General features: G+C 41.0%; 1 protein-coding gene across 1 annotated transcript; it reads left to right on the top strand.

Annotated features, from left to right (window-relative positions):
* The first annotated feature begins 10,082 nt into the window (after positions 1–10,082).
* On the top strand, positions 10,083–14,078 carry LOC136677064 (iroquois-class homeodomain protein irx-3-like). Its single transcript, XM_066654446.1, has 2 exons — positions 10,083–10,356; positions 12,007–14,078. The coding sequence occupies exons 1-2, from the start codon at positions 10,135–10,137 to the stop codon at positions 13,036–13,038; spliced, it is 1,254 nt and encodes a 417-aa protein (XP_066510543.1). The 5' UTR covers positions 10,083–10,134; the 3' UTR covers positions 13,039–14,078.
* Positions 14,079–17,592: the final 3,514 nt, after the last annotated feature.

Raw genomic sequence — 17,592 nt, 5'->3', positions numbered from 1 at the left:
CTAGGAACTGAATAAACTAAAGTAGTCCAAAATACAGCTGAAGATTAAGGAGAGGGTAAGCTTGAAATCGTGATGTCACCTCATCTAATCCACACTTACTGTACAGTACCTCACTCTGCCAAAGCTCTTTGCTTGAGATTTTCTGCTCAACGACTTTCTATTGATCACATCACCTCTATGAAAAAAAACAACAACAAAAAAACAATAATAATAAAAATAATCAACAGCATTCGAATAGGAACAAACCAATCCGATGAAGCGAGATTCACGTTAGGAGGCTGATTGGGCCACACTGAGCGGATCCACAGCCATTGAAATTGGGACAGTGGGACTCGTCGGGATGCTCTACGAGGGGCAGCTGATAAAAGTGGGGCGTGACCGGCGATGATGAGGCTGTTATTGTTCTCCAAATCGAGCCATCTCTCTTGGCGGCAGGCTGTTTATGAAAGGCGAATTAGGGAGGGCCTGTGTTTAATCATTATGAAGTGGGAGCGGGGTGACCTACCAGCTGAGTCCAGCACTGCTCCACTGCACAGTGGCTAGAAAACAAACGCCTTCAGGCACACTGCAGCTCACACACACACACACATATACACACATCCCAACACAAAGAGCATAAACCCTAGCTCCATTTCATGAGTCAACTGTTAGAGCGAAATGACAAACGATTAACTGCAGGGACAAACACTTTTTGTAGATTGTAGACTGGGTGCAACGCTCATAGCACGCCTCTGTGATACTCAACAGACCCATATGTCGGCCACGTTTTTCTTTTCTATTGTGTCCTGCACACGTTGATTAGAACTACAGTCAAACTATCAAAGTTCTTATTATGTAAGCATATCGTTACCTCAGTATTTGTCACGGAGAACAATAGCTATGACACATATAACTATAATTATCATAAACCAGCTGCACTTCTCTCTTACATAAACTGTTTGCAAGCAGCTTTCTAGTATTACATCAGATCATGAAAGGTTAATATGTTTTCCAGCGCACATTTAAACTCTTGCACACAGACTACAGGCCAAACTACTGGAAACAACATTAGAACACTGTGAAAACTGATAACAATAATCTATAGGATTGTAATATCATAGCCAGGTCTCAGAGAAAGTACATACACCTTTGATTAAAACACCAATCACAAAAGAAATCTGGTTTCAATCTATCAATATTTATATTCAGAACCCATAAAACTAGTAAACATTATATTTAAAAAAAGAAGCTCTCAAAATATTTCATGTGTTATAATTTGTAATTTTATAAAATTTAACCTAACTCTTGTCCATACGAGCCAACAGCAAAATGCAAAGAATATTTGACACTTATACATTCACCCTGCAGTGAATGTGAGGGTCATCTTCAGGTGGTTTATGTCTTGTGACTGGCCCTGTTGAGTGACATGTTCTGGTCATATAAACACCACCAACTTCATGTCATCCTGCCACTCCATTTACTGATAAACACAGTTACATACACAGACAGCCATATACACACAGAGAGAGAGAGAGAGAGAGAGAGAGAGAGAGAGAGAGAGAGAGACAGAGACAGACAGACTGGACCCCACAGGCTGCACGTCCATGAATACTAGCCTTCTTTATAAAATATACATGATCTCCCATAAACAGATGTCATTTGTCCATATACAGGGGATAACAGCAGAAACATAGACTTGTAAAGTACGAAAAGTTCTTTCTAACCACTCCATGGAAAAGAACACCACTTTTTAAAAGGCAGATTTGGCCCTTAAAGACGACGTTTAGTACTGTGATCAAAAAACTCTTTCTTTTTAAATAAAATACAGAAGGTTTCCATTTTCTAGCTCTCCAGTCTGTTCACGTGCTCAAAACCATTCATTCATTCATTCATTATCTGTAACCACTTGTCCAGTTCAGGGTCGCAGTGGGTCAAGAGCCTACCTGGAATCATTGGGCGCAAGGCGGGAATACACCCTGGAGGGGGCGCCAGTCCTTCCTGTTCAAAACCAGTTTTGTCTAATGTGTTTACCAAGCCCCAGTGTCTGTAAATGAGTAAAAAAAAGCAAACTGGTTTGGTCCGGTATGCTAGGCTTTCTGTCTCTCTCTCTCTCTGCTCGTGGCAGAGGCATCCGGGGTTTTTCTTTTTTAGACAATGGAGAGAACTCCAAACGTTAAAAAGCATGCACCAAGATGAGGATATCGCTCTATTCCTGCTCCATAGGTGGGTAATACTGACTTACTTTTGCTGTTTCAGATCACTTATTGTGGACACACCTCCAAACTCAGGAGACAGCTAACTGCGTTACTGCGCTAAAATGCTACGAAACTTAACAACTCCAGTTATAAATGAGTTTTTGTTGTCGTTCAAACAGTGAATAAAAACTTACAGACAAGTTCAACTTCAGACACGTTCAGTTAACTGTGGTCCTTTCCCCTCAAAAATACTATTCCACTTTAAAAGACGCAGAGCTTCTGAATCTAAACAACGAGAGAGAACTGTGCTTCCCCACAATCGTATATGTTCCCTTTATGAGCCTTTAGTTTTGCTTGTGGGAAAGTTACTTATATTCAATGCCTTTAACCAATGACAAAGCAGCTGTTTTCATTGAATTTAAAACTAAATAAATGCTTGTTTACAGTATAGCTTTAATAACTAAAAATATGTGTATTCATTCATACATTCATTCGTCGAGTTCAGGGATGTTGGGGACCTGGAGACTACCCGGAATCACTGTGTACCAGAGCACACCCTGGAGGGGACGTCAGTCCATCACAGGGCATAATTAAATGTAGTAAAGTGTTATTACACATGCTTTTGTAACTGGTTTACAACCAACTACCACCTTAGCACACCATAAATACTACACTTTTACCCAGCAAGACAGAACAAGGTCCCCACAAGAGCAATGTTTTTTTAGAACTGTACATCCTAGTCAATAACCAGACAGGAACCGGCACTTTAAGTGTGTATATTGAGTGTGTCTAAGCACAGAGAGTGTGGCTATTGGCTATCCGCTGGCCTTTGGAGCTGCTGAAGGGGTTTGTGTTAGTACAGCTGCCTGACCTACAGCTGTAGAGAGCACACCAGTGGAGAGCGAGAGAGAAAGGCCTTGTCCAGCAATAGGCTACTGTTATATTGTTTTCTTTCTCTCCCTCCCCATGTTATTTGTTGGCTCCCCTGCATAGCTAAAGGGAAATATCTCTATTGTACAGTGGCCTCATCCACTCCTGGACCCCTATGGCTTCCCTCAGGAGAGTCCAGCGCTGTTTGCTTAAGGCAAAATAACAAAAAAGAAGTACAAAACCAAATAGTCCTCCTCCTGGACAAAAAAAAGCAAGGCAGTGTCCTCGCTCTACATACAATCAATACCCTCTCACGGCAGGCGTCCCCCTCTCTCTCTGCATCCGTGAGTGCCTTCAAATCAAGGGCTGTCTCGCCCAAGTGCACCAAAGGCAATCACATTGATCAGGACCACATCTGGAAAGTGCCTGCGGTCCTTTTCGCTGGCGCTAAAGTGAGAGGTGTCAGTGACTTAGTCTAGCTGCAGGACTTTTATTAAAAGGCTTTCCGCGGCTGTTCTTGATAAGGCTGAGCATTCAAATAAGCAGTGGGTCTGCTCCGAATCGATACGTCCACACTACGGGCTGCGTGAATTCTGTCAGGAACACTGCGTGAGTCCCACAGGAAGCTGGAAAAGAGAGGATCATCACATGTTATCTGGTGTGCAAAAGTTTGGTCACCCCTGCTGATCTAAGGATTTTTTTTTTCTTTAATCCACCACCCAAATAATGCTTGCACTACGGTGTTCTTCAGGGGCCCCTGACTATTGAAAAACAGGGTGAAAGGGGACTGACATACTATGCAGTGAACCCCACAGGCTAAAGCAGAACTACAAAGTGCCTCTTTATGGACAGAGTGTAGAAAAAGTGAGGTCATTTTAATATTAAGGCTGATATGCCATTACTGTGCCTATTTTCCAAAGATCTACTCACCTAACAGCATCAGTAATAAAACAGACAGGGAACAAGATCTTTCTTCAGTAGATCACGATTAACCCTTAATCAGTGCCTCAGCTAGCGGACCTGAGGGGGGCCCTGAGCTATGGAACAGGCTCTGTGGCCCCTCCCCTTCCTCCTCCTCCTCATCATCTCCTCCTCCTCTCTTTAAAGAGAGCGTGCATTTTAATTCAGCTGAAGTTACTTATCTCAGTATCGATCAGGAGTAATGCTGAATCAATGTTGATCTTGTTACCTGGGCTCGAGCCGTGTAATACAGTGATATCCCCGTCCGCAGGAACTCATTCGCTTTGCAAAAGGACTTTACCGTAAAATCGATGCGGCTCGTGAAGGCAGCAGACGACGTGCTGCCTGTTTAAAAGAACACTCGACAAACGCAAAGCCCACTGTCTAACCGCGCGCGCCACACCAGCCGGACCCAGTCAAGCGCGAGGGGGTGACGTAGGAATGCTAACGAGCTAAACGTTAGCCTCTAGGCCTGCTGTTTTAATCCAGCCTGTGCTAACACACAACACCCGCCAAGACTGATCATCATAATATTGACAATAACAAGAACAACAACAATAATATTACGTTTTATTATAGCGTGGGTTTATACAGTATTATTGTATTGATTATAATATTGATCAGTAATATTCTCTGTTAACGAGAATAATAATAACAGGCGAAAAATAAACTAAGAATAATTTGAGAACTAAAATAAATGAGATATATTTTAGGGAAAATCAACATTCATAGTGTGTGTATTGTTTAGTAATTAAGAAAAAAACAAACAAATTAATTAGCGTTTATACGTTTGTTTATTAAAATACGATTGTTGATAAAGTATGAAGTAATTAGCATTATTAGTTTGACATAATTTATTTTTTATATATTGTGTGTAGTATATCCACTTGTAATATTCTATAATGTTTACATTATAATAACAATAACGTTTGTGAAAGCAAGCTGAAGCACTATTACTGTCGTTGCTGTTGGTAAGCGACGCTAAATGAAAGTGACCCCGGCGAGACTGTCTGCCTCTCTCTCTCGCACACACACACACATATCCTCACGCGGGGGAGGCGGGGAGGGGGTGGGGGTGGGGGGGCAGAGAGAGAGAGAGAGAGAGACAGAGAGAGAGTTGAAATACAAGCACACCTCCGTTTAGACTGAAACAATGCACTTGTTTTTTTTAAGTCAGTTCATTTCCATTGCTGTAGGAAGGTGAACAGTGCAAACGCGAAGCCTCGGATGAAAGCACGATGTCGCAGTCAGCGCGTGGCCTTTTTGTGCACGGTCTAAACCACCTGTAGATGCTAAAGACCACCACCAGCAGCACCACGCGCTAGTCCCCCTCATCCCCAGCTCCGGGCTCCAGACAGACGCTGCTCGCTGAATGTGGCGTTTGTGGGAGCTCTTTAATAAGTTGCAGTTCATTGACTTGCCTTAATTCGCTCCAAATTGCAGTGTGTCCGGGGAACTGTTAGAAAGTCCTCGCGGTTCTTTCTCTCTCATGTAAAGTTATCTTTCTAATGCGCGTGATTGATTGGTGTAATGTAATTAAAATCGTATTATTCAAATTATGCCAACAGTAAAATAAAATTAAACTTCAGAGCGTTGGAAAGTACACTTGCTTCCTGCTTCCATCTACAATTCATTTCTGAAGCTATTTCACTGATTGGACTAATCCTCTCTGCCATTTCCACATCGACAGATTAATTAGCCTACTTTCATTATTACTGTTATTATTATTGTTATTATTTTTCATATTTTTGGCGGAAGAGTAACGCGACTTAAAATTGTCATTTAAACATTTAATAAGAACGCATTAATTTCTGTTATTCTTGAACAGACATAGAAGCTCACTGATGATATATATATATATATATAAATTTTGCGTTACTTTTGATTTTCTTCACAATTCCGAATTTTTCTTTCTCGTGAAGCAAGTGACCCCCGTGATGTCGAGGTCTGGGCTCTGCGGCCGTCAGTCCGTTTTGCACAGTGCTGAAGGTTGGTTATCACAAGTTATTCCAAGCAAACGTGCACGTGTATTCTAATATGGTTCAGAAAAAAAAGGCGGGAAATGTTTTCCAAGTCCTTATTCTAACCCTCATCTTCTCGCTTGAGTGATCACAAACACGGCACAACTTTACAAGAACAATTTCAACTAACTGTAAACAAAGGCCCCATCCCCCTCCCCTCCCCTCTCCTCTCCTCAGTCTCCCACTGGAGATAATCAAATAAAAGTGTGTTTGCTTATGCAGTTAAAGGCAGTGTGGTGTGATGGGCTCATGCCCCGTGTGTGTTATATTGTGTGTGTGTGTGTGTGTCGAGGTGAAGATGCTGGATGCTGTAGCACTGATTGTGGAGAGTCCCCTCGTTTGAAGCCTTTGATCGCTTCTGTTTCGCTGCCATTTCATCATTTGCGACATACCGTGTGTGTGTGTGTGTGTGTGTGTGTGTGTGTGAGTGTGTGACTGTGTGCACCGCGCGCTGTTTATCTATGCCTTCTGGAGAATTGAGAAATGTGTCATCATCTGCAGAATTCAAAAAACACTGAGTCCAATGTCGAGAGGAGGATGACCCAGGCTCGAGCGCCTAAACACTGCCTTTATATATGGTCTAAACAGGCTACTTATATATATACTTTCTATAAGGGTAATAGTTACATTTTAGTATACGTTTTACTGTATTTTGTACATTTCAAATTGTTTTATTGTAAATATATGAATTATTAATATCTGTGTTGCTCTTGTGGGAGCATAAAATTATACACCAGTAGTTTTTTGTAATAATAATTATATATATATTTATAACAACTTAATAACTTAATTTTAATTTACATTTTTTTTTTCACATCGTCTATTACTATAATATAAACGGTAATAATAAAAAGAGTAAATAATATCAATGGCAATGACAACAGGAAACACAATATTACTTGTTATTGTTTTTGATGTTTTGTCGAGCTTTGATCCCGCTGCTCCTCGCGATGTTTTTAAATGATTGTGACGTGTAATATTTGGTGATACGCGGTGAGAGTGCTGGTGAAGTAAACAGTAATAAAGAGTAGTAAATAGTAATAATCGGAAATAAACAGGGGGTCTGTTAGAAGGCGGGCTGTTCTCTAATGTTTTTATGGCGGTGCCACTTTCCCGCCTCGGTGTGAAAGCGTTAAGCTGCTGCGCGTGCGTTTGATTGGGCCAATAAATCAGAGGCGACCCTTCAGACCCTGACAGGTCCCGCGGACAGGACACGCGTCCACACACACACACACACTCTCTCTCTCTCACACACACACACTCACACTCTTTTATACATGTTTTCACACACACACACAGAGAGAGAGAGAGAGAGAGAGAGAGAGAGAGAGAGAGAGAGAGAGAGAGAGAGACTAATAAAGAGTTCTTAAAAACTGATATGTTTGAAATTGATATTACTGAATATAAGCATATTTGTGCATATCGAGATTCCCGACTGATGCACGGGCCACGTGTGTTTTATGTCCCCTACTGTGTTAAATCTTTGAATAAACAGTAATTGAATGTGCATTGAAATGTGCTGAGTTCTTCGTAAAGGTTGTGTACTTACTCTCAGCTGAAAACCAACAGAAGCTTACTAACTTAAAACTTACTCATATTATACACACACACACACGAGACACCGCGAGCCTGTACAGAACCATAATTCCTTAGCTCGCGCTTGTAACATTATAATTAGAGTATAATAACTCAACAAGCGCGCGGCGTGAATAAGCAACCACGTTCCGAGCACAAACTCCTCGCGCTCCGTCCCAGATGGCGCAGTGCTACGGGGTCAGCGCGGGCGTCCGCGAGCTCTTGTTAGCTCCGCAGGTCCGTGTCAATGTTATTGACGGCTGTGTAGTTATTATCAGCCCAATCCGGACAGCATAGGGCCGAGGATTTAATGAATATCCCCGCCCTCCCTCTCCCCCCACTACTCCCTCCTTCCTTCACAAATTCCTTGGCTTTATTTATTCATGTAGGACCATATGGAGGGGGGAAAAGAAAAGAAAAAACGAGTGTTTGCTTTGAATTGACTTAATTTGAATATATGCGTGCAACTGTCAATCGTTATGTAAGTTATATATACATTTTTTTAAGAGATGATCAGTCTTCTCCACACAAATCCCAACGGCAGTGCTTTACACACCCAATATGAGTGTTTCTCTCATATTTCAAAGAGATCAGTATTTAAAGAATAACGCGCCCCCTCCCCCCTCAGCCCCTAATCCCTGAGTGGCTCGTGTCAACATGGCAGGACGTCCTGAAGAAGACGTGAAAAAGCTCCATCCGCTTGAACAACCACTCTCAACCGAGGCTATTACACAGGAGCACATGCGACGAAGGCTAAACAGTAATAACTATCAGCTCACCACACACCACCTCCACCACCCACACACCTCCCAACTCCAAAAAAAAAAAAAAACAGATTGAAGCAGTTTATTGAAGGGCAGATATTTCTTAGAAGCCCCCCCAGCGGCTGTTAAGTCCTAGCGCATGCTGATAGGCTTCTAATCTTGATGTTATTACTGAATTGAGACTTTATAGACACTGTGTCCCCGTATTCAAATAAACGGAGAACTCAGCTCTGTCTTGTTTCGCCGCGGATTAACAGACAGATGCTGATCCAGAGACCAACCGTAAAACGATTACACAATTCCATCATATTGCTTCAAGGAATTCCAATTCGAATTCCGTTGTTTCCCCTTAAATCCGTATTATTTACTGAAAATCTGAGTGGTGGGGGGTGATATCAAATCCATCCCGTGCAATTTCACAGGCTAATCCTGGACCTTAATCACCTAAAATAAGCGAATATATGTGTGTGTGTGTGTGTGTGTATAATTTATAAATATATAATTTTTCACACAATCAAGAGCAATAATCTACAGTATTTTGATACACTTGTGTTAATTAAAATGATGTAATTACAATAATAACGTAAAATGAAATGCAATATATGTAACGACATTATAATAAGAGTGTAATGACAATGTAACAGCTGTTTATTACGGTTTCTAAGATCTAGGAGTCTAGAAAACTGCAATAGACTGCATTTGCTGCCATTGTTCACGGCGCTAATCACCGGACTTCGCCACTCCGGTCAACTTACTCTTTGAAGTCAAACGGTAACTTGCCAACTGGGTCTCATGTCTCAAATTAAAGGCGTAAACGGACACCGACTCGCCTGCTCCGCGTTAGTTGAGCTTAAAACGGTCGTCAAAAGCATTTTTCCTCTCTCTCTCTCTCTCTCTCTCTCTCTCTCTCTCTCTCTCTCTCTCTTTGTACTGGACGGCGATTTTCTACGCGGTTAAGTTTGCCAAGTGTTTTTTTTTCACCCCCCTTTTTCTAAATCTCTGGAGCTCTTCACTACAGTGAAGTCTCTTTGCCGTGGATGCCGTGGAGAATACACGCGGGACGAAATGCAGACGCTTAAAAGACTAAAAAAGAAAGCGACAATGAAGTGTTTACCGTCCGCGTGAGATGTCCACGAAAAAAGAATTAGCGCCTGAAGAAAAAAAAAAGTTAGTGCCAGAAAAATATACACAGAGATAGAAGGGGGCGAAATGATTGGCGAGCCATAAAATGAGATTGGAAAGTCTTTCAAATAAGAGATCGCGACGTCAGAACGGTGCGCGCGCTTGTCCGGAGCAAGAGAAAAAAACGAGAGAGAGAGAGAGAGAGAGAGAGAGAGAGAGAGAGAGAGAGAGAGAGAGAATAAATATGTGTGTTTGAGGGGTGAGCCTTGAGAAATAGGAGGAGCTTCTGAACGACTAGAAATGTCAATCAGAGCAAGGAGTCCCAATAATCTAAGGCAATCTGTAAGGACCTGACCTTAGTCCGTTCAGATCAATAGGGGAGCGAGGCGAGGGAGGGGAGAGAGAGAGAGAGAGAGCGCGAGAGAGTGTGAGAGAGAGCGCGAGCGGATCGCTTACACTCGGCCGTTGTGGAGGAAATACACACTTCCCTTTGCCTTCGCGCCGTAAAAGTGGATATCGTTCGTGCGCACCGAGATTAGCCACTTTGTTGTTGTGCTCGGCTCGGTTCGGCGTTTTTTTTTTTCTTGTTTGTTTGTTTTCTTTAGTTTTTTTTTTTTTTTTTTGTTTCCTCCCTTCCCCTTTCCCACCATGTCTTTCCCGCAGCTGGGATACCAGTACATCCGGCCGCTTTACCCGCAGGAGCGGCAAGGCGTGAGCGCGGTGAATGGCGTGCGCAGCGGGGCTGAGCTCAGCGCGTCCGGGGCGCTCTCGAGCGTGCTGTCCTCCATGTACGGATCCCCGTTCACTGCGGCGCAGACATACGGAGCTTTCCTCCCGTATTCCAACGAACTGTCCATCTTCAACCAGCTGGTGAGTCTCTCTTTCTTTCTTCAAGCTTCCGCTTTTTTTAAAAATATATATATATATTATTATATTTTAAACTTTAACGTCGCCGTCTTTCTTGCTCCGAACATGGCATTCCACTGAGAGCCAGCCTTTGCAAACCAACGGTGAACTTTGTTGTTGACTCCCTTCGGTAAATACAAAATACGGGCCGAACGAATAGTAACAAATTAACTAGTCTTAGAAGTTTTTAGGTTCGCGGGTGGAGTGTAAAACGCCACGGAAATAAGGAGCAGCGCAAGCGCGTGGACTCGCTGAAGTCACATTAATATTTACTTGTTTACTTCTACTGAGTAAAACTTGACCAACCACATGGTTCTCCTTTGGTTCTCTTTTTAGATTATTATTATTTTCTCAAACAAAAATTTCCTTCTAAAAAAATTGCAGCAGAAGCATCACTTCATTGGTAATACATGACTTTATAAATGTGCTGGTGTGACTTCTGTTGATATAATGCATAGGATTGCCCGCTCTTGGATACATTACATGTTTTGTTGATCTTCTATAATAAATAAATATATGAGATCATAAAATGTATTCTGTGTAAATGTAAAAGGACATGTTTAATGATTTTATTTATTTATTTATTTATTATAATTTGTGAATGTCCGTTTATAAAGTGACACTGTGCACTTAGTTAAAAATGCTCTATTATATTTGTTCACTCAGAGAATGTTATAATAATAAGTAATAATAAGAATGATCATTATTATGTTTAAAGAATAAATAAATAAATGACATCCCATTGATCCAGGGTGTACACACTTTAATGTAAGAGTGGTTTTGAAGCTGAACAAGTTTCTCACTGGGGAAAAATTGGTGTGAATTAATTAGATTCAAATGTAAACATAGGTTCCACAGGAATTCATAACATAAAAATAACCCTCGTCCAGAGGAAGCAGAATGAACTGTGATTGTGTTAATGAGATGAAAACGTAAACATTGTAAATATTTTGTCTTATTACTTTTATTAAACGCACATTTAATTAAAGCGATTTCTTTGTTAAAAATCGTAGATTAATATTTACTATTTTTAAAATGTTTTTATTAAATATTATTATTATTACGTTTTTAATGTTTATAAATACACTTCCATACAGAAGCGAGGATATCAAAGTCAAATAATAATGTTTAGTTGATGTTCAAGATTAAAAGAAAAAAAGCACAGTCTCTAATGGAAATAAGCGTAATTTGACGTTTTATATCGCTTTCCAAAATGACACTGCACTTTTTGTGTTTAATTCTTGAGTTAAACTAATTAAAACTATACGCAATAAAATATTAAAAACGGCATAATTTGTGCAGGACACGTGTACTTTCAACAATATACTGATATTTCCTAAAGCTCTAGGTTTATTAAATAAAGAGTAATTGTGAAATACAGGGAATTTTATTTATTTTTTTTATTTTTTTATTTTTTTTTTTTTTTTTTGTAGATGATGTATATTTTGACTTAATATAAACAAAACATGTCATTTCTCTCACGTGATGTTTTAAAAATACATAAACACATTTTAAAAAGAGCAAGGTGAAATATTGGCCTTTTTTAACCACAAGAATTGCAATGTATTTTTCGAATCCCATACTAATATAAAACGCTTTCCTTGAATGTTTCAGGGGGCCCAGTATGAACTCAAAGACAGTCCCGGCGTCCAGCACGCGGCGTTTGCCCCCCATCACCCTGCTTTCTACCCCTACGGTCAGTATCAGTTCGGTGACCCGTCCAGACCCAAGAACGCGACGCGCGAGAGCACCAGCACACTGAAGGCGTGGCTGAGCGAGCACCGCAAGAACCCATACCCCACCAAAGGCGAGAAGATCATGCTGGCCATCATCACCAAGATGACCCTCACCCAAGTGTCCACGTGGTTCGCCAACGCCCGGCGGAGGCTGAAGAAGGAGAACAAGATGACGTGGGCGCCACGGAACCGCAGCGAGGACGAAGAGGGCAACGTGTACGGCAGCGAGCACGAGGGTGAGGACGGCGACAAGCGCGAGGACGACGAGGAGATAGATCTGGAGAACATCGATACGGAGAACATCGAGAACAAAGACGAGCTGGACGAGCAGGACGAGCTGAAGCTGGATGGTAGCTGCGACTCCGAGATTTCTGACGGCTATGAGGACTTACACGCGCCCGAGCACAAGTTTTTGAAGGCAGTGGTCAAAGAGGGCAAAGACGTGGACCTCTTACACCACCACCACCATCACCACCATCATCACCACCAGCATCAGCATCTCCTCCACTCACTGGAACTCAAAACACAGGCGGCCAACAACGAGCAATGCAAACTGAACCAAGTCCAGAACTCACCCCCCAACGACAACAACGCGCCCCCGGCCCAAAAACCCAAGATCTGGTCTCTGGCCGAGACAGCGACCACCCCGGACAACCCCCGCAAGTCTCCCCCAAACAACAGCACCCCCCACCCTATCGTCCCACCTCACAGACTTGTCTCATGCCCCGTGGGGAAAATCCAGAACTGGGCGAACCGCGCGTTTTCCGCGCACCAGCTCGCGCTACTGAACTCCAACCATTATTTGGGACTGACCAACCAGGCTTCGGCCCTATACTCCAACAGACAAGCGGAGGGGCGCAGCTCCCCCAGCTCACAGACTTCGGCCACAGGCACATGCCACCCGCACTGAGACTGAGCGGAGGATTTTGGACACTTATTCAAGAACAAGGCTTTCCTTTTCAAACAGTCCTAAAGCGTGTATTTTTCAAAAACAAACAAAGAAAAGCCTCTACTGTCAACGGCTTCACAGAACAAACACTTCAAATGTGGCATGAGGTGTGCCTATATGTCAGAAAAAGGGAGCATGCTCAAGCAGAGGGAAAGAAAAACATTGAGGACATTTGCATATATTTCTGTTGGTCACTTGCAACTGGATCATTTCTGAAAGCGCAGAAAGGGGGATGCAAAAGCAAAACAAAACAAAACTTGACATTTTTGGAATATGTGCTGACCGGCTTTAGGCCTTAGCTTTTATTCAAACAAACAACAGAGAGGTTGCAAACCTTCCCAGACGTGTTCATTCCAATCAGGCCTCTGATTCGATTTGTTGTTGTTATGATTTCCAGAAAAATATAAAGATGTAGTGCCTTGGAAGCAGAGAAAACATTTTGAAAAAGCTTCATACTCTATTCAAAAATAAACAAAAAAAACCCGCCTGATTCAGTTGTAATGTAATTGGAGCGCTGACTATGTGACACAAACCAAGAAAAGCTGTAATCTCGAACAACGCGTCGTTTGGCAATAATTCAAATCCAATTCAAAGCAGTAATAACACACGTGCTCGCGCTAGCGCAATTAAGTTTCACATTTTAATTTGAATTTTCCACCCCTTATTCCCAAACCTTTTATTCTTAATTTCCCATGTCTCCCGTAGGCTTCAGAACCAACCTCAGAAGCTACCACGCTATTATCGGCCCTCTTCTCCTCCTTGGAGGGGCTATTTTGTCTTTTATAAATCTCCATTTTAATAATCTGTTTTAAAGGAATGTAAAAAAAAAGAAAGAAAAAAAGGAATAACACCCCTTCTGTATACTTACCTTGTAAGCATGTCTTGTGTAAAATTGCTAATGCAATGCTGTAAGAAACTGTAGTCTGTGAGTTTATTTTTCTTTTTCTTTTTCTTCTCCTTCTTCTTTGGTTTTGTAAGTTCTGTGAGGATTTAATGTTGACCTTGTTTTGTATATATAACGTAAAGAACATGTACATAATTGTGATCCAAAATTGTACAAGAAAGTATATATTTTGGCTAATAAATGAACCGCTGCAACTTCACGCGATGCCGTCATTTTATTTTTAGGGTCGTTAAGGGGAACTGTGGGTGTTAAAAATTGTAAAGATGCTGGCGATTCACAGCTGTGTTTGAGGGGCTTTAGGGGGCGTTGGAGGGAAAGTTCACTGGAGGTTATGGCTGTGAATTGGATGATTTTGAAGTGTTTTTTTCCCCTTGCAGGGACTTAACTGTAATTAGCTCCGTCTTGAATCGCACATTTGGCCATTAATGGACGGGGATTATCCTCGTTGAGGCGTAGAAGCCAATATGAAATGAATAATACTTTCATTTACATTGGTCTGAAAAACGCGTCGATTCTTGGGATTGAACGGAAAACAAATTTGAGAAATTACGATCAATATTCATAGGTTCTGATAAGAGAAAGCTCTCATGAATTTTCTTTTTTTCCACTGCTCTCATCTGAATTGTGATTTACAGGTTTTGGTTGTTGATTGTTTCTGAAAAATGTATAATGAATTCTAATCAGAAGTTGATGCGGCGCTGCTTGCCATATGCCTCCGATACACTGAGAAATCATTTATTTATGTTCGCAACCCCCCCCCCCAAACACACACACACACACACACACACACACACAAACACCACCCCAAGTCCAAGACCATTTGCATGGCAGCAGCTTTGTTGTGGGCCTGAGAAAACTTTGGCAAAGTTGGAGTTGGAGCTCCCTCTACAGTCCGCTCAGTATCTTTCTATGTTTTGACCTTGTTTTCCTTTAATCATAGAGGTAAAGATAATGACGTTTTAGCGCCAACGTTAGCGAGAAAAAGATATTTACCGCTTTAGCACTTTAACAAATCTGGATTTCTGAGGTTTGCTGTGGGAATATTGATTACAATCATGTACCGACTGAGGGTCCGTTTGGTAAAATGAATTATTTCCCTGTTGGTTTTAAAACGCTAAAATCAACCAGATAAACGTGAATGTTGATTGACGCCATCAGAACCACGTGAATACTCAAATACAACGCCAAGTGAAATACAGAATAAAAGCTAAATGTTCAAACGTGGGACATTATACAAAGCGGCAATCATATTCACAGTAATCTGGTATGGGTTCTATTCCTCTATCAACCGCTGTGTATACGCTTTTTTAATGATTTATACGAAGGGTTTAAACAGAATGTGGCAAATTTTACACAAGAACAAAACCCACACTTAATCAAACACTGATCTGTCTGTTTTTATTAACATTCACCAACAAAACTGCCTCCATGTTTGAACTGCACAGATGCCATTGATATTAGCCTTAAATATCGGCTACTTTTAAACATTTTCCCGCCGTAAAATCTCTTTTGCACTCTTCAAGTTCCAAGCCCTCCACATAGATACCTTCAGGTATTAATATAAAATGTATATAAAATTGATCTAAACGGACTTCAGCTGAACTGCACCTGTGTTAAGCACCAGGGAGTCACGTAGAAAGCTGTTAATCACAAATGTTACGATTCTACGGGGAAACATGCGTGAAATTAAGACGTGCAATGAAAAAAAAAATACTAGTCGGGAAAATAACAGTATTAAAAGTAGTGAATTCCTATGGCGATAGGGGTGGATTTAGGTATTAGAGGGCATTAGGTCATTAAAGGATCATGTGCTACACAGTGTTAAGAATAGTCTCAAAATGCTAAACTCACCATCTACATAATTATAATAACAACGAGTTATAACAATAAAATGTGGATTATGGGCGTTTTAATAACTATACTGCTTTATTAACATTGACTAAGACCATTTCCTGAGGACCATTTTGTTCATGTACAAAGACATTTCGGATACAAAAATACATATTATTAGAGTCTCGCGTGACCTGGAATGTCCCCGATTCATTCTCTGCGCTATTTTCAGTTTTCTTCTGGCGGATGCTGTGAATTTTCACTTTGACGCAATTTTTACTCCTGCTTATTATTATTTATTTAACTATTGACAACGGTGTCCAGTCTGAGACGGTCCGGTGGGCTCGAGTACCTGGTACATAGCTCAGAGATGTAGACATTGGACACTGCACGAGCGTTAGATCACAGGTCGCTCTTAGTTTCAGTTGGTAATATACATTGTTACAGTGTTTTACAGGGCAATGTAACATATCAGATCAAAATTGACGTGTAATCTACTTGAGATTGCTTCTATTACATCGTTTGATTCACTAACATAGTGGAGTCCATTAACATAGGACTTTTATATCAGATCAAGACTATAGTATTATCCTGTTGATGCACTTCAGACTTTATGACAGAGAGCACTGGGTACTCTGAGCCAAATTAAGTGACAATTAGCGCTGTATTTTAGACCTTGCTTTAGCCAAGTGTCTTATTTATAGTTTTTGGACAGTGATTACGCCTGGTTCTGGGCTACACCATATACAACTGAAGGGAATACATAGTCCAATATTAAGTCATTCGCACGAAAACAAATGCTTAAAATTGCATATTGTTTTGCTTCAAGCTCAGTCTGGGACTTGCATATTTACTCATCACTGGAACTACAGTGAGGCTCAAGACTTTATTTACTCCCTGTACAAGTGTTTATAATTGAAAGGAGTGATGCAAGTAATATCTGGCTTAATACAGTTGTGCATCTTATATAGATATTGTAAAATATCCATAAAGAAATGATGTTTTTGGTGAGATGCTTGGCTGGAAACATGCATCTATTCAGTCAATGGTCTCCCCATATGAATCTTCTCCTAAGCATATAAAGCGAATAAATAGCCCTTGTGCTTGTCGCTATAGGCAGAAGCCGCTGGTGGTGCTCTTTAGTTTATTCTGTGTTAAGTAGATGTCCTGGTGCTTAATGTGCAATAATTAACAGAAATTCATCTGTTTTTTTTTTTTCCCTTCAAGCATTGGCAGCTATGCTCAGCTATGTACACTCACTCACTCACACACACACACAGTCTCTCTCACACACACACACACACACCCACACACACACACACACACACACACACACACACACACGACCTACATACCCAATGCATGCATACATCCCATTTACACAGAGACCTGCATACCAAATACACACATATAAAGACTTATGTAATGAACACACACACACACACACACACACACACATACACACACACACAAAGACAAAGTATAAAATGGCACTTGTTAATCACAATAGTGATGAATCAGTTTTACTGCTAGCCCCCTTAGGGATTCTAATAGCATGCTAATATGCTAAGCTAACACTAATTCTCATTAGCATTTTTGTCTCTTCTAGATTTAGTTTGAATGTTACTTACCTGTGAAGGACATTTATTGTTTAATCTGAAGCTTTTAATAGACACATTTTCATATTTTATATTTTATTTCATATAGCCTCCTTCAGTAGAGAGCCCTCAATTTCTAACATCTGACTAATGTCTAACAAACAAAACTGTTTCCACCAACCA

Source organism: Hoplias malabaricus, chromosome X2 (genome assembly GCF_029633855.1).
Source record: "Hoplias malabaricus isolate fHopMal1 chromosome X2, fHopMal1.hap1, whole genome shotgun sequence".
In the NCBI taxonomy this organism is placed as follows: domain Eukaryota; kingdom Metazoa; phylum Chordata; class Actinopteri; order Characiformes; family Erythrinidae; genus Hoplias; species Hoplias malabaricus.
Note: the sequence above shows the minus strand (reverse complement) of the source record. Positions and strands in the feature narration are given on the sequence as shown.